Source organism: Thermobia domestica, chromosome 16 (assembly GCF_964235325.1).
Source record: "Thermobia domestica chromosome 16, izTheDome1.hap1.1, whole genome shotgun sequence".
Classification (NCBI taxonomy): Eukaryota; Metazoa; Arthropoda; class Insecta; order Zygentoma; family Lepismatidae; genus Thermobia; species Thermobia domestica.
The window spans coordinates 104,254,213-104,281,473 of record NC_137469.1 but is presented as its reverse complement, the minus strand read 5'-3'; the positions used below and the strand labels follow the sequence as shown (position 1 = coordinate 104,281,473).

The following is a 27,261-nucleotide window of genomic DNA, read 5'->3' as shown; positions in this document are numbered from 1 at the left end:
CCTTTTCTTTACCAAATCACAAAATTTTCTAACATTTTCAAGAGCGAATTTGGGTGCGAATTAGGCCAAATTTTCATCCATGCGACAGAAACGTACTTTGCTTGCGATTTGGTAGCATCTAAAGCCGACCATAGACATTTTTAGTGGTGAATTTTGACGTTTTATAGAACATTTGTACAGTTTTAAAAAATTGTGACCCAAAAGCTAAATTTCGTGACTTTTTCGTGACTTTCATGACCGTTTTCTGATTTCATGACCGATAGACACCCTGGTATGTTAACTTGCAACATAGGATGTATTCTCCCTTAATGGATTTCAATCCAAATAGGTTTATTTCTTCAAGTTGGAAAAAAGCACACCCAAAGTTTCATTAAAATCGGATAAATTTCACGAGTGTTATCGTGGAACAAAGATCGCAAACAGCGGTTGTATCGAATGGTAAAAGCTTTCTTACGCTCTACGAAACAGTTTCGAAATTCAATAATTGTAAAAGCAAAGAAAAGTATAAGTTCAGAAAAGGTAAAAGTCTTATTTTACAGCGTAGCAACCATCTCTCCACACAAACAGGACAACGTGAGTACCAAATACAATCGCATTACTCTCATGAAGAAAGAACAAAAAGTACATTAAGAGTAATGTACTGTATTTAGTTTCGTTGATTTACACATTAATTTTGCTCACTGTACTGTGGCCCGTATTGCTTAAAAACAAATTAATTGTATTCTTTAATATAGTATCCTTTGTACACATTTATTCTGAAAATACATTTTCTCGACATATTGAATGTTAAGTACGTTTTACATTTTTCATCAATAGTCACATATATCTTATAATATTGATAATTAACACACACAAAAAAAACTTCAACCACTATTTGCACATAAAAGTTTGATCATACATTTAAAGCAATGAATCACGTCAAACTGTACCCCCTTAAAAAAATTAAAAAACTTGACTTCTCCATGTAAGTACTTCATATTTGCAGTATGCAGTACACATGGCAATATAAAGATATATGGCACATTACACACTAAATAACATAAATGTAAGACTACAAATTGAGCAAATAAATGAAACTATATAATAATAATCTTTCACAATCACATTACTAAGCGTCTGCGGTATCTTAATAAATGCAATAGTTGCAGGTTTTAAAAGAGAACCATAATGCAAAACGAAATATTTATCTCAGTCCCATTATTATTAGGTGACCAAAACAGTTCTATCGAAATTCCACGTAGAGGTACTGAACGTGCTCCCTACAATTTCGTTTCGAGGTCAATAAAAAGGAAGAAAACAAGTCAGTGAGAGTTTTATCTTGAAGTGAATTGGTTGTGGTCGCCAGGGACATCAGCGATAGCAGGTCAAATATGGAAACCATTACATTACCAGTTTTATACTTCACATGTAAACACATGCTAATGAAATTGGAGGAAAATATACCAGCGGCTTCATTGCGTATCGCTTTGCCCTCAACGCAACGTACAATCTGCGTTTTAGTTTGTAGTATTCAATATCGCGTACTGATTTTATGATATTAAGTCAGTGACGCAAATCATGCGTTTTGGAATCATCTATACTCTGCATTTTTTTTTCACAAACTCATCACAACAAGTTCTTAACAAGCGTTCCAAATCAGCGAAGACTGATCATTCGGCATGAATGTGATACATGAGCAAAAATTATAACTGCAGTTTAACAAATATAACAACGGTAATGTATCGCTTCAACACACACCACGTACAAGATGTCCACAAACTTTCGACGAGACAATGAAGGCGGCTATTCAAACCAACAATGGTTAAATACTGTATATAAGGCATTGAAAGCATTCAATTGGAGTGCAAAGGATTATTCAACATCTCCATCGGCTTGAGAAACCATGGCTCCACATTAGTAGACTGTGGTTCGAAAAGCGGCACGAATATATGTCTGAATTTCTTTGTTGTCTAGAGGAAAAATCAGTTTTTAAACAAGAAAAATCAGTTTTTACCCTTATTCCATAGCGGTTTGAGTCAACACTATGTAAAATTACGTTTTAGTTTCTGGAATAGATACCATACTGATTTTATGATAAGACGTCAGTAACGCAAAATGTATGTTTCGTGATCATTTATCCTCGGCAACTTTGATCACAGACTCGTCACCACATTTCTTCCAAAAATATCATGCGCTGCAATCTGCAAATTTTGCGAAGTCTAATACTTGATAATGCTCAGTGTGTTGAAGTACGATGAGAAGCGGTTCTTCATGACACTTCACAGCTATTGGTTGACATCAAATAAATCCATTCCGAAACCAACATGACATCAACAGATCATGTTGTGTGTGGTGAACTGCACGCATTACTGCTCTATCTGATAAGACGATCAACTCATGTGGGACTGTAATCGCAGAAACTGAAAAGTATGCTTGAAAAATCGAAAAGGTGTTATTCTGCTTCAGAACAACGTGAAATATCACAAGTTGCCATCCGTGACAAATATCCCCAGACATCGCACTGCCGGAATGCCAATTGTTCCATTCTTTAGACCAGCGTTTCCCAACCGGTGTGCCGCGAGGAAATCAAACAAAACTATTAATTCTATAGCAACCAAATTGCAAGACATAGGAAAAAATGTATATTTTTGTGTTTCACATTACTATGAATTTCTACCATGGAAAAAAATTACTGTAATTGTAATATATTATTCTACATCTATTACTGTGTAGCAGACAGTATTTCGGCTCGTACACATTTCTACGGTTAGCTGCTATGTTACGCTTCAATTGAGAGTCATACTAACACCGAGAAATGGAAGCACTTGTACGGTATGCGTCAAGTGAACGTTCGTAGAACACTCATTCGCACGTGAATGACAGTACAACACTTTGTTCAACAGCTGTGTTTTGAATTCGACGCATCGCAAGCTGTGTGATTGGAATAATATGCACCGGTTTTGGTTAAAAGTACAAGACATTTGTTTGTTCGTTCGTTATTTAGTGATCTTCGTTCTTAGTGAAAGGTTGGATACAGTTTTCGAAAAAGAAAGCGTATTTTTAGAAATCTGAGTCCTATATTTCATTGCAATTGTTTTCTATTTTAAAATTAGAATAAAAAATAAGCATAATGAATTAGCATAGGGAAAAACCAGTGATCGAGCTTTCATCTCTGTGAGAAGGAGATCAGTAATCACAGAAAAAATTACCATGGTATTTTATATTTGCAAATAATAATAATAATAATAATAATAATAATAATAATAATCTATGAGTGTGCCGCGAGAATTCAAGTTACACCCGTAGTGTGCCGCAAGTTGAAAAAGGTTGGGAAACGCTGCTTTAGACAATCATCTGTGCTGACGATGGTGGTAAACCCTGGATGAGGTGTCTCAGAAACTGGACTACTTTGGTTAACGTCTCGCTGAGTTCTACCTTTCTGAAATATTATAGTCTACCCGAGCGTTGGAGACAAGTTATGGTTACTAAAAGGGGACTAGTTCTTATTTTCTACGTACGTCTGTCTTCACGTTATCGCCTATCTCCTTGCAAGATCAAAATGCGACAGAACTTTTTTGGGTACCTAATGAGTAGGATATAACTTTGCTCTTTTCAAATTTCTACATAGTTATTGGGAAATGTGTCTGTTATTATTATGTTATTCTTTGAAATATTAACAAGAAGAATATATTGTATTAGTTCACGTATTTTCCAAGATTTTGCCATTGATATTGATCGCAGAAGATAAAGTAGTAATTCAACAAATGTAAGCATACATTTTTAACCCCTTTGAGATCTTTCTTGCAAGCTTTTTACCAATATACTCGCTCATTCTTTAAATAAAAAAAAAATGTGTTCATTTTAAGAACAAGTACGCATATTTTACATTATTCTATTGCTGTATCACATACTCTTCAATGATTCAGGCACAAGAGTCCCAGTTAGACACTTGCTACGTGATTTTGTTTAGTCATCTGAAAGACTACTATTATAACTAGCTGTTCCCTCAAGCTTTTGACTCGCTGAACACCATAGGTTAAAATCGTACTTCGTCCTCTTTTGAAATAATGCAGTTAAGTTGTAATTAAATCTGCAAATTACCTGCTAGCGCCATCTATTGGCATCAGACAGCGCAGGTACAGATACCCATCAGTACGACTGTGAACTAGAAGGAATTAGCGTTACTCACAAACTGAGACGTTCTCGTATTATAAAATACGGTATAAATACGCATGTAAATATTGTACTTTGAAACACGGGTAGAAAGAAATAATCGATTTGAAGTGAAAAAGGAGCAGCTGATCATGAACTCCCACTGCTTTCGCTTTAGTAATAAATAACTCCTATACATAAGCACATTAGAATTGATCCTCTAAACACAAATAAAGGCAAATTGTTTAACTACAGCGTTTCTGTCAAACCAAGGTTCGCCAGTTCCCATACATTTGTTGTATTTGTAGCAAAAGATTCCCAGTAAATAAATATGTGCTTAAAAAATATCATTTTATTCCGTGAGATTCCCTCTCCCGCCCTTCCAAAAGGATACTTCTTTGTTCTTCTCAAAACTGCAATTTTCACATATAGTCGTAGTACAGCCATTATATACAGAAAAGAATAGTTTCAAATTTGAATTACATGATTTTGTAATGAACCAAAATACATGAAAACCTTATTTCTGGCAAACCATTACACGAGACAAATTGGATTTCAGCTGTGCCTATACAGAGATTTTCTGTAGTTTAGTATAGTTTAATTGATAAGAACAACATGGTCAAACACTGGCCAGAAGTATGATGTTTATTAAACTTTTTCTAATTATAGGTATCTCCGTGAAAATTATGTAGAACATTCCTCTAAAGCAACCATTAAAAAATACATAAATAAAAAAATAAAAGATGCACAATATTTAATAAAAGAAAATAATATTGTTGAGTGATGAACACATTAATTTTATCTGAGTGCACACTCAAGATAATATTGTTAGTTTAAAAAATTGTCTCTGTGTATTCGCTTTCTCTCTCCAATTTTCAAAATAACAGAATAAAGAAGGATATGAAAATGTGTGGATCACAGCCATCTAGTAACTCACAAGTATACAAAACCCAATATTACAGGTCTCTTGATAGCAGGTGATCATAGCCCTGCTTAATGACTTCTCTAGCTACATTAAGTAAATTTACCAGAACCTACCATCAGACAAGCTGTCTAATAACGTAGTGATTATGACACAATGCCACAAGCTTTCTGATCCCAGTATTTAGAAAATCTTAGAAACGCGGCAAATTTCAACCACCTCTTAAAAAGCAGTGCCTCATTTCTCAGGTACAGTATTCTATATGATTACATTAAATAGGAGCCTTGTTCATTTAATTTCTGACACATTCTTCTCTTCCTTCCAAAATTGTGTACTAAAGCACCTGAAAAAGCAATGCTAGATGCGGCAATATATGGGGAGAATAGAACAACGAAAGGTAAGTGTACTGTAGCCGTGAGTGAAGGAAGTGAATCTGTGTTCGTTTCTGGTTGAAACTCAGCAAGTCGTCGTAGGAAATTTACAATTTTCTGAAAGACTGTTATGAGTCGTATGTTAACATTGAAGTAGCATGCTCGCTTCAATTCTCGCCGAATATCTACAGATGATGATTTACGTCTTACATGGCTTTACATCAATAGGGACGAAAAGAAACTGAAGTAACCATGGCAGATCGGAGGAAATCATCGACTGACCGTTCAAGAAATCGCAGGAGACTAACATCTCCGTGGACTAAATATCACTACATATTATTTGAAATTCTTGGGATAAACGTGAGGTGATTTTGAGTTTAACGTCCCCTTCAGCAGCGAGACTATATGAAACGTGAACCTACTGTTTAACATGGAATCCGAATCACATGAGCTCCCCCGGGAATCGAACCCGGGTCTCCCACGCCAAAGGCGCGTATGCTAACCGTTTAGCCACGAAGGAGCTCTCTTGGGATAAACATGTTGGCAAAATTCGTGCCTAGATGTCTCACTCAGGAACACTAAGGCAATCACTTTGTAATTTGCAGAGGTACTAGAAATATTAGCAACTAAGGATCATTGCAAGGGACGAAACATAGATATGACTACGAGTCAGAGATGAAGCAGATGGCAAAGCGGAAGGCACCATAGAAAGAGCTGCCACATTCAATTACATGCCAAAGTCATTATAATAATTGGGTTTGTTGAGGACGACCATGTGGAATATGAATTTATTCTACACAGAGAAACTATCAATTAGTACTACAGATGCTCTTCGCAACAAAATTAAATTGAAAGATTCACCACGAACCGCCCCAGCTTATACATTATGAATGATTTCTAACAGAAGGTATTCCTGTAATGCCCTTAATATTATTCGCCTGATTTAGTCTCTTGTTATTGTGATCCTGGATTAACAAAAGGCACTCAAGGGTCGAAAATTTCAGAATGTTGTGGATATTAAACGTAAAATCAGTTACCAAAGCACATTCCAAAAGAGCCTAACACCGTATCTTCTACAACTGGTAGCTACGTTGGAGTAGGGTTGCTGCACTGAATAAGAACCTGAATGAGATATTATCGAGTATCGAATGTGATATTGTCGAGTAACAGATATCATTCCTACAATTTTTAAAACCTGTCAGGGAATTAAATGAACAGGGCTCATGTTTAATATTTCACAAACATCTTATCACATTTTCTACTTTTTCAATTTACTTTAGAAAGAAATGGCTTCTTCAGAAAGAGCGGTATATTTCAGATGTCAAAGGTACAATACAATAGTAAGCTTTAGATATTCTTTAAAGCAGAAAAGTGAAAAGTAATAGATATCGAAGCTTATTTACATTCAAGATTGTTGATTTTGATATACGTGCAAGTACTTGATTTATATCAAAGAATATTTTTATGATACATTTCCGATTAATAATAAATATTGATAATTATATGTTTTTATTACATTATAAAGATGTAATGGATATTGCACTGACTTAAAAAAGAACTACGCCACAACGAAAATTTAAATAGTTTGAAAATTGCAAAGACAGTTTTAACCATTACTATCGACGAAACAAACAATAGATCTTTCAAATCAAAAATTACATGCTCTGGAAAAAGATCGTAATAAAATATGAAAGTATCGGACTCGTCTCATGTCCAGTCACAATAAACAAATCCAAAATAAAAGCAAACGCTAAATAAAATTGATAAATATATGTGTAACATGAAAAAAATAAAACGGAAAGAAAAAAATAAAGAAAAAACAGAAAAGTAAGGCTGAAAGAAAAAGAAGGAAGAAAGAAGAAAAACGCATTTATAAATATTTCAGCTAAAATCACTTTTTAAGCTTTATACTATTTGTTTTGTTAAATTCTTAAATATTTTAAAATGGATTTTAACTAAAGTTTGGAGAGCAGAATGGATTTTTTTTTAAAACATATAATTCCAGAGTACCTGTAACTGTGTTCCTGTTTTTTTAAGTTTGCGTGCTGGACATCACATCCATGTCTTGTAAAATATTATTGCAATAAGTATATACAAATATATATAATAGTTTTTAAGTTGCTTGTAGTACATTCAGAAAAAGAATCACTTTCCTTATAAACTTTGAATATTATATATACTCAAAAAATACTCACTACAACAATGTAAACGTAATCGAACACTCCTGATTCAGTTCATATGATACCAATTCATGGTCATATTGGCAATTATCATAAAACTAGAAGCTATTTACATATGTACATCATGAAAGCTGAAAGGCTTTGGTAGGAGTTGAAGATACGAAATGCGAAGATTTCCATTGATCCATGCTGTTATCATGGAAATGAGCAAAATTGTGAACACCGTCTTCCTTACTTGTATTATGATGCCTATTTTGAAATCCTTTTAGAACCGAAAAGTCACTTGTCATTTCGCTTGGAGCCTCCATACTCATCATATTGCGAGACGACGATACAGTGCTGTAAGTGGTTCCTGTGCAATAGCCAGTGTCCTGAGTCATTTCTGACGTATTCATCATCTCTACTGATACATTATCTGTTACTTGGTGAGTAACAGAAGGCCACAACTGTCTTGTTACAGATTCTAAATTGCTAAGATCCCTCACAGCCGTAAGTTCTATATTCATTGTCCGAAGTAATTCTTCTTTATGTTCTTTGCACACTGGATTTGGAGACATAGATTCATCTCCCAGTTCTTGACTAATACTCATATTTTCAACATGTTTACTTTGAGATGATGTTACACTGACTGATATCATTTTCACTTCATTATCACATTCATCGTCATCTTCCAATGGAGCAGTACCTGAGAAACAGAAAACAAGCTATAAACTATGGTCTGATAATTAGTATACAAAACTATTTCTATTTATAAAGAATACATATTTTTATATAGAGAATTACAACAATTGTAAAGTCCGAGTAGGGAAATACTTGTCCACGAACTTTCACGTCGAAAATGACCTGAAACCAGAAGATGCGTTGTCGCCATTATTATTTTTCAATTTTGTGCTGGAATACGTTATAAGAAAGATTAAAGATACTAACCAGGGCCTATAGCTGAATGACACATGGCTTATGCTGATGATGTCAATCTGACAGGGAAAATGCATAAAATAGGCAACATTAGGCACTAAAGCAATCATTTAGGCAGGAATGGGAGAAATAGGCAAAATAAAATTAGCTTAAATTGAAACCATAACCCCCCATATAAACTTTAAAACATTATTTTTGATCATATCTTTAATATTAAAGAATATATATTTTGCCTAACATCCGGTCACTAGTAATGACACAACTACACTAATGAAATAACTACACTAACAGATGTTTAACCTTGCTATGTTGATGTAGTTTGTTTCATTACTAACAGGGTTGAAAAAAGAACATCACTGATAAGCGTAGTCACATTGAGCACACACTTTGAGGAGATAATTTAGTATTCACTTAGCTACGTAGAAATAATAATTTGTTTCATCACGCTCATTTAATGAATTTTTAAACTTATAAAACCGAAACTGTTAAATAGTCAGACACTCAATATATCAAGTAGTGGAGAATGCAAATCCCTTCAGATTTATAAGTTCCATCCATATACGGCATGCGGATAGAAGCCACATGCCTCTTAGTACATTACTGCTTATGCATCATTGCACATTAGGCAAATAAATTCCGATTCTGACAGTCGCAAAGTAGGGGATGGTTCACTAATGGATCACGGATATATTATTTTTTTTTCTTTCTTTAGACTACGTAAGTGCAAATTAAATCTAGTGTTCCAAAATCCAAACTATTGTCCCTTCAAATAAAAAATAGACGTTTTTACTTATATATATATAAACCCATTGTGACCTTGGAATCTGCAGACATAATTAGTACAGTATAAGCTCCATTTAAAGATTTTTTTTTAACTTAAATGGAATATATTTTCCAAAAAAGAGATTAGATATAGAAGAAGTGCGCATCATGGAGAAAAGTTTCACCAAGATTTTCTAATATTTTAATATGCTTCGTGTTTTTAAAACATTAGAGCTAAATGATTTTGATCTGCACTTTTAAGGATTGATAATTTATTAATAAAAATATTAAAAAATTAAAATACTTAAATAAAGAGAGAAAATCACTTGCTTCAAACAGTTTGTCAAATGACAAACCAGTGAATCTAACCTATTGTTTTTAAAACGTGTATACTATCAGTGTTTTCATTTTCCCAAGACTAAAACATTCCATACTGAACAAACATATCAAGAGCAAAAATGAACAAACATATCAAAATAAAACTAACAAGCACCTGGAAAAAGAGAACTGCTAACATTAACATTTTTAAGTTCAGAAAAGTAATATCGATCTTAGTGTCAGTCGACAGTGATGAAAATGTTAAGCAAGTTTCTCTCAGAAGTTATCAAAATATTCATATACAAGTCGACTTTGATTCCAGTAAATATGGTGTCCTGTGAGCGATATATATGAATACTTTCTATTTACTGATAATATTTCTTCCGCTTTTTCCCACATTAAATGCGGGAAATGTACTAAAATATGTTTTCGTAAATGCGGATTTAAATACATAGCGTTATTTTTAGGAACCAAACTAATATTTCAATAAATGCAGAAACGTACAATCAGGGTTATACTACACGATAAAGTAGAAAAACATGATCATACTGAAAAAAAATGTTTTGTGAATTTACTCCAAATCAACTTTTTCAAAGCAGAAGACGAATCGCGAGTGATCAATTTTCCTTCGTTGATGTAAAGGGTAAGAGTAAGTGGTAATTACATAGATTCTGCGTTCCATTTTGAAGCATGTTTACTAGAATAATTACAACTACAGAGGTAGAGCACACAAGAATCATATAGTCTCAAGAAACTGATCATTTCATCGCCGCAATGAAACTACCTCCGAATAAAATTCGCATAGTGTGAAAGAACAATGTTAAATGATTTGTTACATCACTATCAGCTGTTGCATCACGTAACCTGTTAAACAAGATTACCGCTAATTCTGACGAAAAAGTACAGAATTACATAACTGAATTACTAGAACCAAACTCTTACTATTGTTCAGCGTAATTTTAGAACAAAATACAGCAAAGTACTACCAACAAGGCAGCTTATCTTTATTTACAATGCGAAATTTAAGGATACGACACGAAAGAAAATTTTGCAACTTCTGTTAATATCGACCCTTCCAACAAAGCTGGGGCGAATTGGACTACCAGGTACCACATTAGTGACTACCGTGTTACAAAAACTACATACATCATCTTCAACTTGCTGGTGCAAACTTAAAGACGAAATGTTACAAAAGATGGTTGGAAACAGTGTTTAAGAAAGGGAAATCAAAAGTATCTTCCCTTCAGTAGACGGATACTCTACTATTCAACTTGCATTATTCTTACTTCCCTGTTTCTGTTATCAGTATAATGACTATATTCCTCTACGTGAAAACACATTGCGATCCACTAAACCTTCTGCAATTTTTAAATCTTTTGTTCATATGTACTTATGTTGGCAACTGTAGGCTAACTTCATAAGGACATGCCTCAAACAGCATTCAATCTCATAAATACTGGAAATTCAGGAGCCGAAGGATAACAAAATTCTACCTAGGTAGGAACTCGGCATCATATGAGACTGATTCAGTTTCTTTCCGAAATTCCTGTTTTAAGAGGAAGGAAGGTGTAATTTCTATCCAATCTGAATAGACGTTGCCTGTTGTTTATGACTGCATCACATAAAACGGAATACCTGTTTGAAATGGACCTTGGAACATGGTTAGTTCCTGCTGAAGGTTTTATATCATGTCACAGTGGTTAACGAAGATATCTTAAGGGAGTAGGGGAGTTCAAAATCTATGCCAAAAATAGAGTATCTTAGGGGCTTTTAAAATTGCACTTTCACTGAAATGTATATCCTAAGGGAGTTCAAATATTTTCCATAAACCTATTCCTCCCGTGCAAAAAACGGGCATTTCAGCTGATATCATATAGAAGTTTTCTGTATCCATATCTTTGTCTCTCTTACCTTGTACAATTACACTACAAAAAATTAACAATATGATACAATAACGAATACAAGTGCTTGAATGCAGAAAATACGAAATATTTCCAGCAAAATCAACAAGAAAACTCATAAAATGCTTACCAAGTGGTGACAGGCATTCACCTTCAGTGAAACGCTTAATACTACCTGGAGAATTTAGTGTTCGGTCATTATTTTCATTCCCCTCTGATATGAATTCTAGTTTTGTTGAGAGTTTAGTTCTTAGGGTAGAACTGAATTCCTCGTTTGTTGTGACAGGAGACATACTAGGTGACAGATCGACTGTAGTAAGCGTACTTCTTCTTGTTGCCGATGGACTAAATGAAAAACGAGGCTGCAATGGAGAAATAAAATATATCTTTAGAATAATAGATTTTTTTTTAAAAAAATGTTGAAAACAAGCTACATTACTTGGAAACTTATGGGAATTTTGAATACAAAGGAAGATTTTGATATGTATATTTCAGATATATGTATATTACGCTGGAAAGATTGTAACGGTGCTGTTTTATTCCCACAATGCTATTTAGTAGACATAGATGAGTGGTCACGTGAACAATGTGCATTTGCAGTAGGATCATTTTACAAAAAAAATAATGACTAATTAAAAGCTGGAAGTCGAGAGTTCCGACGTCATTTCCAACTTCGGCGCCATAAAGTTCCGTCAGCTTACGCAACAAAGACTTGGATTGAGAATTTTGAAACAACAGGTTCAGCACTAAGCAGGAAGCATCCAAGAAAAGGAAAACTGTCCGAACACGGTGTTTTATTGGGTGTCACGCCACATTTTGGGAATAATTTTATTTCAAGATTTACATTTTCATTCCTATAAAATTCTCAACCCACGTCTTTATCACGTGTGACCTTATTATGACGCCGAAATTGAAAGTCACGTCGGAACTTTCATCTTGCAGTTTCTGAACAGTCATTATTTTAATAAAATGATTTAGCAAGTGCACATTTTTCATCTGACCACTCACCCATGTCTATTAAATGGCATTATTGTGGGAACGAAATAGTACTGTTACAATCTTGCCGCGCTAAGGTCCACTGATTCCTGGATGGCTATTATTAATAAACAATACCTGGTGGTTAATGGAACCAATAGCCTTGCAATTTATGAGCTAGGATCTCGGGTTTGTCTGTCCGGAAACTTTGATCTTTTAGTGAACGAGTAGTTCGTGCTGGGGATTTGATAGTTATTAACTTACAAAACATGAAATGAACCATGTAATTCGTTTGTCACTGAGAATCTAATGTATTACTTTCTCATGCAGACGCAGTTTCGTTATCAAAAGATCTACAAGTTGAAACTGGAAAATCAAATTTTAGGAAAGAAAAATTTCGTTACCTGGGCATATGACCATTTATCAGATCCTTCATCAGAAGAAGAAAAAAAAAAATCACTGCACACGTCAACACCTTTACAGTGTAACTATTAAGAAATAACACAAATATTGGCCAGAAATATTTAATTTTCACTTTGCCTTTTTAGTTTTATCTCACACAAACGGAAGTTTCTGCTTGTACTGATTATCAGTTTTTACACTTGGGGAAATGGGAAAGGAAGTAAGTAATTAACTGGTGAGGTATTGATACGAACATTCAGTAAATTGTCTTAGCTGCCTAATGCGTAGTATAATTCCACATATTGCGTAGTATAATTCCATATGCAAAAGTCGTAAACTTCTAAACATAACTTCATTACATATATTCGTATTTTTGATATTGCAGCAGAATCAAATAAGTACAAATAATTAATGTTGCCTTGAAACGTGCATGTGAATGTTAGGTCGACATTACGTTAGAAATATAACACTAGTGCGCTCAGAAGTATTTCGACGTGTATTTAATATAAGCGAGTGAGATTGCATCTACGGAGTACAAGCACGTGCTACTGCTAAAAGTGCAGTTTCTTGCAGCTTTTTGTCTCGGACGTGTGAACACGTTTTTCGTTCCCACTATTTTTCCTGAAAAATCTCATTCAAAAGTCACTGTCCAATTACTTTACTTACGAACGATGAATATATTCAGGTAAATACATAATGTTCTGGCAATCTCGTTTTGATAAAGAAAACCCAGTCTATGGGACAAAATTCTCTCACGCTTCGAGATTCAGTATAGCTTACTCACTTTGATGAAGAAAATATAATACACTCATTAATAGTTCGTACTCAAATTGTATATAAAACAGTTCAGTGCAATTATTATAGTAATTCGTAAACGATGAATTTATAGCAAGATTCGTACTACTGACGAGACAATATTTATGATTTATCACAAAATTGTATTTATAATTCAGAAAGAAAGAAAAGAAAATGTGAAAGCAGAAAAATGTACTCGTGGAGGTTTCAAAAGTTTCTACGATCAGTGTAAAATGAATGACAAAAATAACATAAGACAAAAATGATTTCTCCGGGTCAGAAATGGTAGAAAATTATAGAAAGATGCTATATATATATATATATATATATTCTAAGATGATGATAAACCTACCCAATTAGTATCCACTTCTTTGGACTAAAACTACTACCTTGAAACTTACCAATACTGGAGAAAGCTGCAATTGTTTAACATCACTGTCCAAGTGCTCGTTCGATCGTTCTGGAGACTCTGGAGGATCACTGTAGGCCGAACTAAAAGATAAAGATTAACACTTAGATAATATACTTAACAAAATACTGTATATGATAAACTTGGATCATTAAACGCATTCTTCTAAGCGAGAACCAAAAATAAGAATTTGCTTGTTTCTTTCCTTCTAATCGATCTGAAAGGACATCAATTCAAAGATACAAGAAAAATAATAGAGAATTCGACAGACCATTTGAAGAGGTTTTGAAGAACTGGTTTCAGTAAAGTTCACGAAACTTTTACAGTATGCGGCAAAACAAACAATACTGAAATCACATCGTTGACATTTATTTATATGTTGTACAACATAACGAAACATAAGAAAGGTTGTCAAACGGATGTCAACTACATGTTACTCAACACATACTGTAAATTTACAAGGAATCATTCCGGTACATCATGTGTTCAAAATGTTGAACATTATATCGCACATATTCTTCATAGCGGTCAAGTAGATCGATGAACATGTTAGTAAACACGGTTTACTGGAATGACAAAGCAAATGACCGAATCTTTTCTCGTAACTCCGGTATAGAGGTAGGAAGTTCGGAAAATTGCTTCCTTCAGCATACCCCGTATGTAGGCATCCGGAGTAATGAGGTGAGAGGAGTGGGAAGGATATGGAAAATCCGTTCCACAGGAAATCAAGCGATGTCCAAACTCTTGTGAGGAGAAGGGTAAGTGACTCACTTGCAGTGTTGGCAAACGCTCCGTCTTGCTGCATCACTTGTTATAACGACAGACTTTTCGTGCGGTAAAAGCTGTACAAATCATGCAAGACAGGGTCAATAATCAACTGTCGATTGATAAGGCGATCAAAGTACACATGGCTTTTCATCACTGAAACATATCTTACTGATGAAATCTTAATTTTCATATGCCATAGCTAACACTCCAGAGCAATACAGTAGACGTCCACGCTAATCTCCTGCAGTGAGACGCTGCCCCACACCATATGAACGGAAATATTGCTCGACAATAAGTATCTCCTCCTCTCTTGTAACATTATCTTCCCACCAACTGCATACTACGCTAGTCCACACACAACTGAGCACACATGTGGCACTCACAGCTCATACCACGTAGCATCTGAGCGCCACCCGTACGCGAATTTCAGTACTGTTTGTTTTGCCGCATACTGTATGTACATTGACAAATATAATCATATCACAAGGAAGAAATGAATCATATCACTATTAACCAGAAATTTTTTAAGCCACCTTGTATTTATATATTAAAACCAACCGTAAATTTTCATTCATTTCTCTATCTATAGTCATAGGCATATTTGAAATTACTTGCAAATTTAGCTTAGTTGAGCATTGTAGTACTGAAGGACAACATATTGCAACTGCTTCTTATTTAATCTATCTATTAAAATGCTACAATAGCAATTAAGAGCGACTGAGCTCCAACCTATAACTTTAGCTTTTAAACCTTTGATTTACGGTTATTTGTGATTTCACGTTTATAACAAAGACAAATATTTTTAAAAAGGTGGACTTTAAATAAACTACTTAAAGATATCTTTTTCACAAAGTTTATCCTTTTAAATTATTGTTCAAAGCCTTTGCATTTTAATAAGCCCTTCTCCGAAATAAATGCAAATGAATTGTCCTGCCATCTCTGGAGTTTTTTAAACTATACGTTTGTGGACGTTTATATGTTTGTAGCAAATCCTTTCGACAGTGAGATCTCGGAAACTACAGGCTCTAGAAAGATGACGTTTTCACTGATCGATTGCAAATTTTGCGTCGATTGTCCAATTCTAACTCAATATTTAAAAAAAATAAAAAAATAAAAAAAAACATGACCATTATTTATTTATTACATTTTTACGGGTACACTGGAAGTGTTGAAATTAAAAAAAAAAGAACTAAAGCATCATATCCTACCTATTATACATTCCAACACCATATAATTGTATATAAGGGCTGCATATCTCTCAGGGTTTTGTTTCATGGCCATATTATAATGAAAAACGAAGGATAACCATTTCTCCAGTCCAAGTTGAATCTTTATTGTTTGCCCAATGAACACCATATATCACTGACATTATAATTGATCGTATGTGTAATGTATTAGCTTATTTTAAAATGAATAAAACGATAATCATGTCTGTTGTTCTGCATAGTTGCGAAATATGGTCTCTTGCTCGGAACGAAGAACATAGATTGAAAGTATTTAAGAACATGATCCTGGGACGAATATTCGGACCCAAGAGAAACGGGAATAGGGAATGGCGGAATCTTCATAACGAGGAACTACATAATTTATACATTTTATCCAACATTGTTAGGGTCATCAAATCTAGGAGGGTCAGGTAGGCAGGTCATGTAGCCAGGATGGAAGAAAGAACGAACGCTTTCAAAATCTTAACTGGAAGACCAGCCGGAAAACGACCATTAGGAAGACATAGGTGCAGATGGGAGGACAATATTAAGATAAATTTCGCAGAAATAGAAATACAAAGTAGAAACTGGATTCAATTGGCTAAGGATAGAAGTCAGTGGACAGCTTTTGTGAACGCGACATTGAACCTCCGGGTTCCATAGGCAATAGAGTTACTTAGTTTATGTATTTGCTTATTACATACTACATGCAAGAAGAAAGAAAAAAAAAACAGATCATACATGAATTAACAACTGCAACCGGAAGTAGGCTCAAATCTTGCAAACGGTACGAGATATTGAAAAAGTAATCGAAAAAAATCGAGAGAGAGAAAAAAAATCCAAAAAGTACCTGGCGGATGCATTCGAATCGTTTGTATGGAATAGTAACTTTCGTCTAAGCGTTGACGTGCTTAAATTCGCTTCTTCAGTTTCTGATAAAGGGCATTGTGCGCTCTGCTCCTGAAATAAAATGAAAATAATTACTCACTTTTTATTTATTTATACTTGTTTTTTTTTAAGTTCCACTAAACTTCAAAATCTCACAGTTTAGGTTCGAAGAGATAAATCTAAAATCAAAATTAGGTACTACGAGGATCGCTTCCAAAATTCTGGGAATTTCTAAAAAAATTAACAGAATAACTATTAATAACAATTATTGACTGTAGGCAAGTCCTGACACATTTTCCTCACTCAAAGCCCGTCAATATAATTCGACTGCTTCCGTGATATCATTCCATATCATCAGATTTCATATCATCCATATTCTAAAGTTGTCAATATGATTCGACAACTTGAATCACTTCAATAGATTAATTCTAAGTGACTGATGAACCATTACAATTGGTTGACTAAAAACTTTCTTACTGACAACTAAAATAGCTCATAAGTGCAACACACACTTCTCAATTGCAGACATATGCCATGAAAGCTATGCAGTGTATACTTTTCTTTACCATTAAACAACTTGGATGAAGGAAGGCGTAAAACTGACAAGGAACGGACATGAACGTGTTATCCGGATATCTGAATCAAACCTAGTACATTCGATAAAAATAACAAAGATATGTTCATGCACAAAAAATTAGGTGCCATGAACAACGGAGTAAGTCCCTGGGGTCCATTAACCCTGTTAATATAAAGAAAGTCGTAGAGTAGCAGTGAAATAGCTATTGCATCAACACTGTTTATTGGAAAGTCATAGTTCATTCTCTTCATCATGAAACAAGCTTTTCCAGATGCGCTATGTCTTGGGACCCGTAATGTATTTGAACAGGGAAAATTGAGAGAATGCTGGGAAAATTCCCACCAGAAATCCCTACCGTCAACTTTGGACTTCTCTGGAGTGGCCCAGGTAAAAAGCACACAATCAAAATGTATCTTCAAAAATACTATGGGGATTAGGAAATGACTAACAGGATTTGTATTGACAGACGGAATAGATGTGAGGGAAATGCTTGTATTCCAATACTTTCCCCTCATACCTAATCTGTCTATCAATGCAAAACTTGTTATACACATTTCTTATCCCCTATAGTATTTTTCGAGATACATTTATATTGTGTGCTTTTACTCGGGGCCACTCCAGAGGGGTCAAAAGTTGATGGGAGGAATTTCTGGAGGGAATTGTCCAGACATTCTCCCAGTTTTCCCTGTTTAAGCATATTATGAGCTCCAATACATAGCACCTCTGGAAAGCTTGTTTTATGCCGAAGAGAATGACTATAAACCATTAATTTCCAATGAACAATGTTGATGCAATAGCTATTTCACTGCGAGTCTACGATTTTCTCCATATTAACAGGGTTAATGGGTCGCAGGAACTTACTCCGTTGTCCATGGCACTTAATTTTTTGTGCATGAACATATCTTTGTTATGTTAATCGAATGTACTAGGTTTGATTCGGATGTCCGGATGACACGTTCATGTTTGTTCCTTGTGAGAAAATCATTTTGAAATAAAATAATATTTCATGTATTTTAGAGGCTTAATTCTTATTTTCAAAAGTGGTGCATACATATTCACCTGTGAACACATCACAATACTACTGCAACAAAAAAGTATCTCATACATAACTTATTATCAATATATCACAAACTAACTTAAGACTCTTTTTAATGTACTGATTCCAAAAATCTATTTCTTTCCACAGTTTCTCAGCAGACAATTGCGTTATAGGCCTGAAATTTGCAGGGCACCATTACATTTGGAGTTAATTAAGGAGCTCTTGATTAATTATGTTGAGTAGCAAGTTAGGCTTACTGACTCCATGCACCACACTTTAAATCTAACATAGTAACACTAAAGAATAAACAATTATATCCACCTCGAAGATAATTTTATTGAGCACACTAAGTGGCTAATACACTTGTGATATATTCAATTACCAGACCGAGCTCCACAGGTTAAATAGTCTCTTCAAAATACACTCCCTCTAATATTCATGTTATTGATTTATATAACCGACAAAATACCAACACTTCACTTTATTGACTGGATTACCTAAATCCAGAGTATGTACACATTTCTTAATAAGTCTAACACTTTTCCCATCTCTAACAAGTACATACACAGAACAATGACAAATGGAACTAAACATTTGTCAGAAAAAGCCCAAAACTCATAATATCCTTCTTCATCTGCACTTGATATAATCAACTGGAGATTGGAAATAATTAAATGCAAATTCTTTATAGTCCAGGAAAATTAGGCTTTAACCCGGACATTTTGATAAACAAGTTGAAAATTGGTGGAGATGTTCAGAACGTTATTCTAATCAACTCACTCAAAGTCCCAAAAAATCCAGCTTGGGGAAACCGAGATATGATGTCATTAATATGGTCGACGACCGAATTCATCCCTTAAAGTGTAAAACATTATATCTATTCTGGATTTCAAGATAGGAACTTCGTTTTTGCTTCATTTTCCAGAAAACACATTGAAAATTATTATTTACAGCGGCTACTTGTCTTACATTGGCACTGCTTCCTCATATAGGACTTCAAACTGAAAATAATGTGCATTCTTGATTTGTTTTTTGAGATTTAACTGTAAATAACTTGGGAAGGAGTACATATACGAGAAAATATTCTGAAGTAATCGTTATTTGCCGTTTCAAGAGCTTTCCAACGAGCTCAGTTATGTTGCTGTATCTCTAAAACTAACGGAGATATTCCATTTTGTGCAGAAAGACGTAATCTCTTACTAAATTTATTGTGACGCTGTAGAGGTTAAAGACTAGTCTGTAGGGGTAAAAGATTAGTGAAATGTACACAAAATTAGTGAATTATCGTAACTTTATGGGCAAGACCCTAACCAATATCTCCCAAAAGTCCTCGCCGCTCTAACGTTTGCGTCATCCAATATGGCGATCATTTCTAATATGGCTGCCGCATTTAAGGGTTTATAAATTACCTAGGTAGGTTTTGATCCGGACATTTCATAAAACACGCTGAAAATTGGTGGAAATGTCCTGGGAAGTGTTCTAATTAACATACTGAAAATTCCAAAAAATCTATTTTGGGGGAAAAGACACCAGTTTTAAAAACTGACGCCATTTTGAGTATTACCGTTTTGGAGTGTTGCTTTAAAAATAGCAGTCCTATAAAGCTATTTCTCAGGCCTAGTTAATATTTTAGGCTAGATTGCATAACTGAAAGGTTAACTTCAAATAATAACTATAATTTAGTGCTTCTTGACCACTTCTAATTGTATTGTGGCTATGATAGTGAGATAAAAAAACATAATTAAAAGTTTTAGTACACATCTTTACAATAGAATAATTAGAAGTAAATATGTAGTTTGGAAATGCTGTACTGACCGAAATAGTGTTTACTGAAACTATATAATAGTAATATCCCAGTTGAGTCACACCATGAGAGCCGAAAATCACTGATTGTACCTAGTTTTTTTTATTTATTTATTTTTTATTTATCGATCCCCCCTGGATCCGCCCTGACTAACAGAGCAGTATAATTTCCATGAATGCTTTTTCGGAGTGCTATTTGTACTTACAATTCTTACTGTGAAACTACCCACCGGACCCTGCAGAGTCACGACAGCTCATCTCGCCCCGACCACAAATATAAAAGGCACAAAAAAAATGAGATAGAACAATTTTTGTTTAATTTGAACTGGAAACATGTTCCAAAGAAAGAAAACGAATGAAAAGTTTTGTTTGTTTCCAGAAAAAGAGAGAAGTAAACTAATTTGAATTTGAGCCTCACCTGCTGATAAACTCGATAGAAATGCTGCTTTGGTGCAGAGGAGGTATTCTGTAGGTGGAAGAATCGCTAAATCAAATTTTTATTTTAGAGATAGCTTTGCCACTTTCACTTACACAGTTGATGCCTTGCTTCGTCCAAAGTGCCATTAATATCACATCTACATAAAGCAAGCAGAAAAGCCTCTCTTGTCGCAAGCGATTTCTTAATGAGTGGCATTTGGTTTGTCAAATATTAACACTTTCTCCCTCAAAACTTGGTGCTCTTTAAGCTTTTTGAAAGATCTAACTTTTTCTTTCCTGAAGGGCACCCAAGTTGTGTCACATTCTGTTGCAGGGAAGGAGAACTGCAGAAGATCTCGTTGTCTGCGTTTTTCTTCCCAGGTATTAACATTCGGATGGTTTGGTCACCAGCAAGAGAGTTGAGTTGATTTTAGTTTTAGCGTCCATTTCAGCAGCGAGGCCATATGAGACGTGGACCTACTGATTAACGTGGAATCCGAACCACATGAGCTCCCGCCGGGAATCGAACCCGGGTCTCCCACGCCAAAGGCGCGTACGCTAACCGCTTAGCCACGGAGGAGCTCACCACCAGCAAGAGAAACCATAAGAACAAGGAGATCGGTGTTTCCTCCTACAATGACGAAACTCAATCCTTTTTCTGACACTTCCACAGAATTTAGCACTACCATCCTATCTGCATCACCTGGAGCTTTTCGAGATGTCCTTACAAAATGCAATGAAGCATGTCTTATTCTTTGCATTTGTCAGAAATACTTCCTGCGGTACAGTTAGTAGTGTAGCGTCTGTGATAACTGTCTCTGTCGCTGCTTGTTTCTACTTCTGATGGCATATTCTTTGTCCTTTGTGCTTGGAGAGAAGTCCCGTCGAACACCACCGTCACGTTTCGACCGTAGTGATTAGTTATGTATTTCACATACTGTAGGCATATCTGTTCAAAGTTTGCTGAACGCACCCATACCACTCGATCCAGTATGAATCCTTCATCCATTGTAAAAACAGAATTTGGTGGAAGAGTGTTTTCACAAGATTCTACCTCCTGCAGAACGGTTATGAATGCTGACTTGTTTCCTTTCCGCATTACTAAACAATCGAAAAGTGCAGGGTCTAGCAGGCAGCTCGTATTTTAAGTAACCTGCTTCCTCCTCTTCACTACATACAACACACAGAAGGCGATGGAAAAGCTGGTTTGGATGTACTTCAACGAATGTGTCTTTTATCTTAATCGTTTTGTCTATACTTACAAGTTACTGTACCTTATCTCTTCGCTTAAGATGAATGTCACTGAAGCGCTGACCTACCATTGACTTCATGGCGCGTATACTATACTCATGAGCATTATCACAGTTGACGGTTTCATCAGCAACCAATCCAGTAGATACTGAAACAAGATCTGATTGTCCTTCGAATGGGCTGAGTTACGAGCCAACCCACTAGCTTTTTGACGTCCTTTTCGTCTCTGGCCCGTCGACGTTCGTAAAGTTCTACGTGCGGACGTTTCGGAATAAATGCCACTAAAATCTTCAATTACCCCAATAATGTTCACTGAATCTGGCATTACATACACCCAACAAGAAATCACTCCATCAGACAGCCCCCGTCCGTGTGTCTCTCCTCCAACAGTTTACATAGTCCGTGTAAGTACTTGCTGGATGACAATGTCTCCTCAAACCCCTGACCAAAATTTATTCGATCTTCTAATAGTGAAACAGCCGTTCCAATTCTGAGGTTGTCATGGTTTCTTCTAATTTCATCATTTGCTGAAAGTAAATCTAAGCAAACTTTGCGTAATTTATGTGCCCAGCCGGGTGCAAATACGGAATCATACTTCTCACACAGTAGAGGTGGAGTTCCCAGTTGCCAGAGCGTTCTGCTCTAATAAAAAGACGCATAATGTTGACCATTTGAAAATACTGCGCCCACAATTTGGCAGCACGACCAGATGAGGAAACTTCCTCCAGTTTGATGTATAACAGCCTGGAAGCTTCGATAAAGCATTCAGACGTGCAAACCGTTTTCAGCGAAACTTTTCCTTCCAGTAGATCATTGAGTAATGTCTTCAGTTGTTGAGTGAAGTCAGAATCCTTCTTCAAATCTTCTAGGAGAAGGACGACTGTCAAATGGTAAATTCCAAAACAGCGAATCTGCAAATTTTGCCATTTTCAATTAAGTGCAGTTTCATGTTACTTGGGGTACACAGATTCCAATATCAAAGTCCCATTTGTGAAATATGAGTATATTAGAAGTTATCGTCAATTCCTAAAACATGTACCTAAGTCTATATACTGATTTTCGGGGTAAGTTGAATATTAAAATGCTTATAACTCAAAGTCAAATTTAGCACATTCGCGGTTTTGGCATTGGATCGACGAGTATGGCCCATTATTTTTGCAGTTGTACTCTCACACTCATCTTATATACCTATAAATTTAAAAGAAATACAAGCTGGAAAGAAAAATCGGGATAAAAATAACCTTTAAAGAATATTTGTATAAGAGCTACCCTTATCAAAAACATCAAATCCAAGATGACGGAGTTTTCTCAATATGGCGGGTTTTCCCCGAAATGGATGCTTGGGGACTTTCAGTATGTTAATTAGAACATTTCCCGGATATTTCCACCAATTTTCAGCGTGTTCTACGAAATGTCCGGATCAAAACCTGCCTAGGTAATTTATAAATCCTTAGATGCGGCAGCCATATTAGAAATGATCGCCATATTGGATGACGCAAACGTTGGAGCGGCGAGGACTTTTGGCGGATATTGGTTAAGGTCTTGCACGCCAAGTTATGATAATTCACTAATTTTGTGTACGTTTCAATAATCTTTTACCCCTACAGACTGGTCTTTAACCTCTACAGCGTCACAATAAATTTAATAAGAGATTACGTCTTTCTGCACATAAAATGGAATATCTCCGTTAGTTTTAGAGATACAGCAACATAACTGGGCTCATTGGAAAGCTCTTGAAACGGCAAATAACGATTACTTCAGAATATTTTCTCGTATATGTACTCCTTCCCAAGTTATTTACGGTTAAATCTCAAAAAACAAATTAAGAATGCCCGTTATTTTCACTTTGAGGTCCTATATGAGAAAGCAGTGCCAATGTAAGTAGCCGTTGTAAATAACAATTTTCAATGTTTTCTGCAAAATAAAGCGAAAACGAAGTTCTTACCTTGAAATGCAGAATAGATATAACGTTTTAAAGTTTAAGGGATGAATTCGGTCGACGCCTATATTGACGTCATATCTCGGTTTCCCCAAGCTGGATTTTTTGGGACTGAGTGAGTTGATTAGAATAACATTTTGAACATCTCCGCCAATTTTCAGCTTGTTTATCAAAATGTCCGGGTTGGTTTTTTTTTTTTTTTTTTTTTTTTTTTTTTTTTTTTTTTTTTTTTTTTTGTCTAATTTGCTTGGACTATTAGTTACGTAAATACCTGAAAAAACAAAGAAAGAAAAAACTGACTTAGGACTATGTTATCTTACCTTTGTAAACGTGCAATATGATTGCAACACAGCTTCGAGTTCAGCCGGCAATACAGGTGGAAGAGTCAGGATAGTTTGCGTCCACACTAGAGGAAGATTAAAATTGAAAAAGAAAGAACAAAATCCCTCATTAAATGTACCAACAAAATACCAGTTTGTTTTGCAAACTTCAATTTATAAGCCAATCGATATGACTTTCCTCCATAACTAGATAAAGCAGAAAGCTTTTAAAGCAATTTGCTTTATTACTATAACGAATATCTTGTGTAACAAATTTCATATAAAACATTAAAGATATAATACAACTAATATTAAAGAAATGTATGTGATTATTAATTTGTCTTTTAGACTGTATGGATGTAAAATTTTGGTGTTATATCGCTAAGAAGAATACAGACTGAAAGTTAAGAAACATCTTGAAGAAAACATATGGTAATAGAAGAAATAACAATATAATCAACAGGTAAGTGAATGGAGAATGTAACGATGTTGAACTACATTGTATGTACTAAATTACTAATTATAGAATATACAGATTGACATCTGGTGTGCGCAGAAAATACGCACGGGATGCCTCAAATGTGCCTCTGAGCAGAAATATTTGGATGAGCTGTGAAATCAAGAGCAAAAGATAAATCTGCGACAAATTGTTAATAATAACACTGATCGAATTGTTATAGTTGAGACCATGGTGGAAAGACTACAAGGTGGATGCAATGCAGTGCTACATTCTTGTCGCTCTGGCGCATGACGTCATCTTGGTAGCAGACGTGGCCAACGACAGTCAGATGAGCTTTTAACAAGCGCTTGCTCGCTGGTATCTTACACGCAAACTTCTCTTCTATTTATAGTGATCTTCAACGAAGTAAAAATTTTAATACAAACAGTAATTATATAAACGTAATGTAGCTAATCAATGATTAAGCTAAGTGAATTCAAAGGAAGATATTTACAATAGCAAAAGAAACAGCAATATCAGTTCATATTAAACAACTTTGAAGCTTAAACAAACTAATATTGCTCACTACATTTTCTACTTTTTCTTTCTTTTCTTTTTTAAACATCTGAAGTATTACACTCGAGTATGTATAGGCCTGAATACTCTATAACAGTGTGTCAATAATGCTTTTCATTATTATATATTTATGTATGCTCAAGTATATTTTCGTAACACATTGATCGGTTTTGATTTACTGTTATTATTATTCTGCTTGAAAGAGAATTCTTTATTGATGACCCCATATAAATTTTGAGAATATCTCAAGGAAGAGTTCATGGTTTTCGTAAACAGAGATGCACGTAACGTATATTTTATCCTCCTATATCCTTGGACAGTTTTTTTTTTTTTTTTTAAGAGGTTGCTCCCACGTAAGTTTCATTAGAATCTCTGGGGAGGTTAAAAACTTTATTGAGCAGGGACGTATGTATTTAATATTTTAAACGCCGTTTTTATTTTTGATTTATATTAAAAAAAATCTTATTTGAAATCGCTGATCGCTTATTTATAGAATTTGTATTTGAACAAAAGGTTTGCTGAAATTGACAGTTCTCTGAATATTAGTGTCAAAATTTACGCCATAACAAACTGTATTATTAAACATTTGTACGAAATAGAACGTTACATATACTATTGTGTTCTAAAAATATATAGAAATAAATATGTATATACAGTAAAACCTGTCAACTTGGCCACCTCTCTAAGTTGGCCACCTGCTTATCTTGGCCTGGTTCGTCTTGAACCTGCATTTTCCCATAAGACATTCATTACTCATTACTCTGTAAGTTGGCCACCTGTATATCTTGGAAGTTGGCCGCATTGAAGCAATGTTTATCCTATGTTGATAATATTAAATTTACCTGTCTATCTTGGCCACGCGTATACGTTTTGTTATTTTTCTTAACTCTTTCGTATTCCCGTATGAGAGCCAAATGTTCTGTATTTGTTACTGGAGACAGAGAAGCATAGATTTCCACTATTTGTTCTTGGAGGCCAATGGCCAGAACACTACCCTGACAAAGGGGTGGTGAAGGAAGATGCGAATAAGAAAAAGCACGTACAGGAATTCAGGAAATGGTTGTACGTATTTGTTTACCCTGTCTGTTTTGGTAAAACCATTATCTATATCGGCTCCTTTCATCAGAGGTGACCTTTAGTAATTCCGGAAAATTCTCAAGGTTAAAGCTAACCATCTCAATTGTAATTTATTGGCACCTGACGGCTTGTTGAAAGGTAGCGGAGGTTTTCAAATATGAATTCCCCTAGGATTTTCTCAAAACATCTTTTGCTCCAAGGGAAACACTTGTAGCTCATTAACAAGAGGTAGTTACTACAAAATTAGAATGTGCATATGTGCAAAAAAGAATACAAGACACGTCTAGAATGAACCACCATGAATAAATTTGTTATTAGTAACTGCTTTGCTACTTTTCGAAAGGTATCTACAGAAAATATTTGTCACTGCCGAAAAAAAATCATATAAACTGCATATAAATTATTGCATTTTAATTTTGCTTTTCTTGTTTTCAATCTGAATAACTCAGTGTGCTACAATATCAATTTCAATAAACTGCGTACATATGTTTCGATTTTACGATTGTGTGATTGTGTTTCCCGTACGAATAATTCAGTGTACCCGACTAGTTTTCAGGAAGAAAAAGGCACATATATTAAATATACTGTAGTATTTTTTCTAGTACTGTGTATTGTTATGATTACTTTATATACTTTATTTAAAAGTAGCTGTCGTGGTATTGCTTATTAAAATTCTACAATCAAGTAATACTAGAAATCCTATTCTAAAATAACACCAGTCACTTATTTTCTGTAAGTTGGCCACCTGTCTAAGTTGGCCACTTTTCAATGGAACCGATGGTGGCCAAAATAGACAGGTTTCACTGTACAAAGCACCTCAAACAAAGAAATTGCAACAACATGGCTATATCAAGAAAGGAACAAAGTATTAGGCGTAGGTG

At 35.0% G+C, this 27,261-nt stretch overlaps 1 protein-coding gene across 3 annotated transcripts in view; it reads right to left on the bottom strand.

Moving 5' to 3' along the window:
• Positions 1–3,070: 3,070 nt before the first annotated feature.
• The window catches only part of bora (aurora kinase A activator-like protein bora), a 59,653-nt gene continuing 35,462 nt past the window's right edge, over positions 3,071–27,261 (bottom strand). For all 3 annotated transcript variants that reach the window (XM_081742884.1, XM_081742883.1, XM_081742882.1), the window contains exons 5-9: positions 24,289–24,374; positions 16,905–17,014; positions 14,074–14,164; positions 11,631–11,862; positions 3,071–8,289 (exon numbers count right to left, since the gene is read on the bottom strand). In XM_081742884.1, coding sequence (XP_081599010.1) covers positions 7,727–8,289; positions 11,631–11,862; positions 14,074–14,164; positions 16,905–17,014; positions 24,289–24,374 — 1,082 coding nt within the window. In that variant the 3' untranslated portion in view covers positions 3,071–7,726. The remainder of the gene's footprint in view (positions 8,290–11,630; positions 11,863–14,073; positions 14,165–16,904; positions 17,015–24,288; positions 24,375–27,261) is intronic.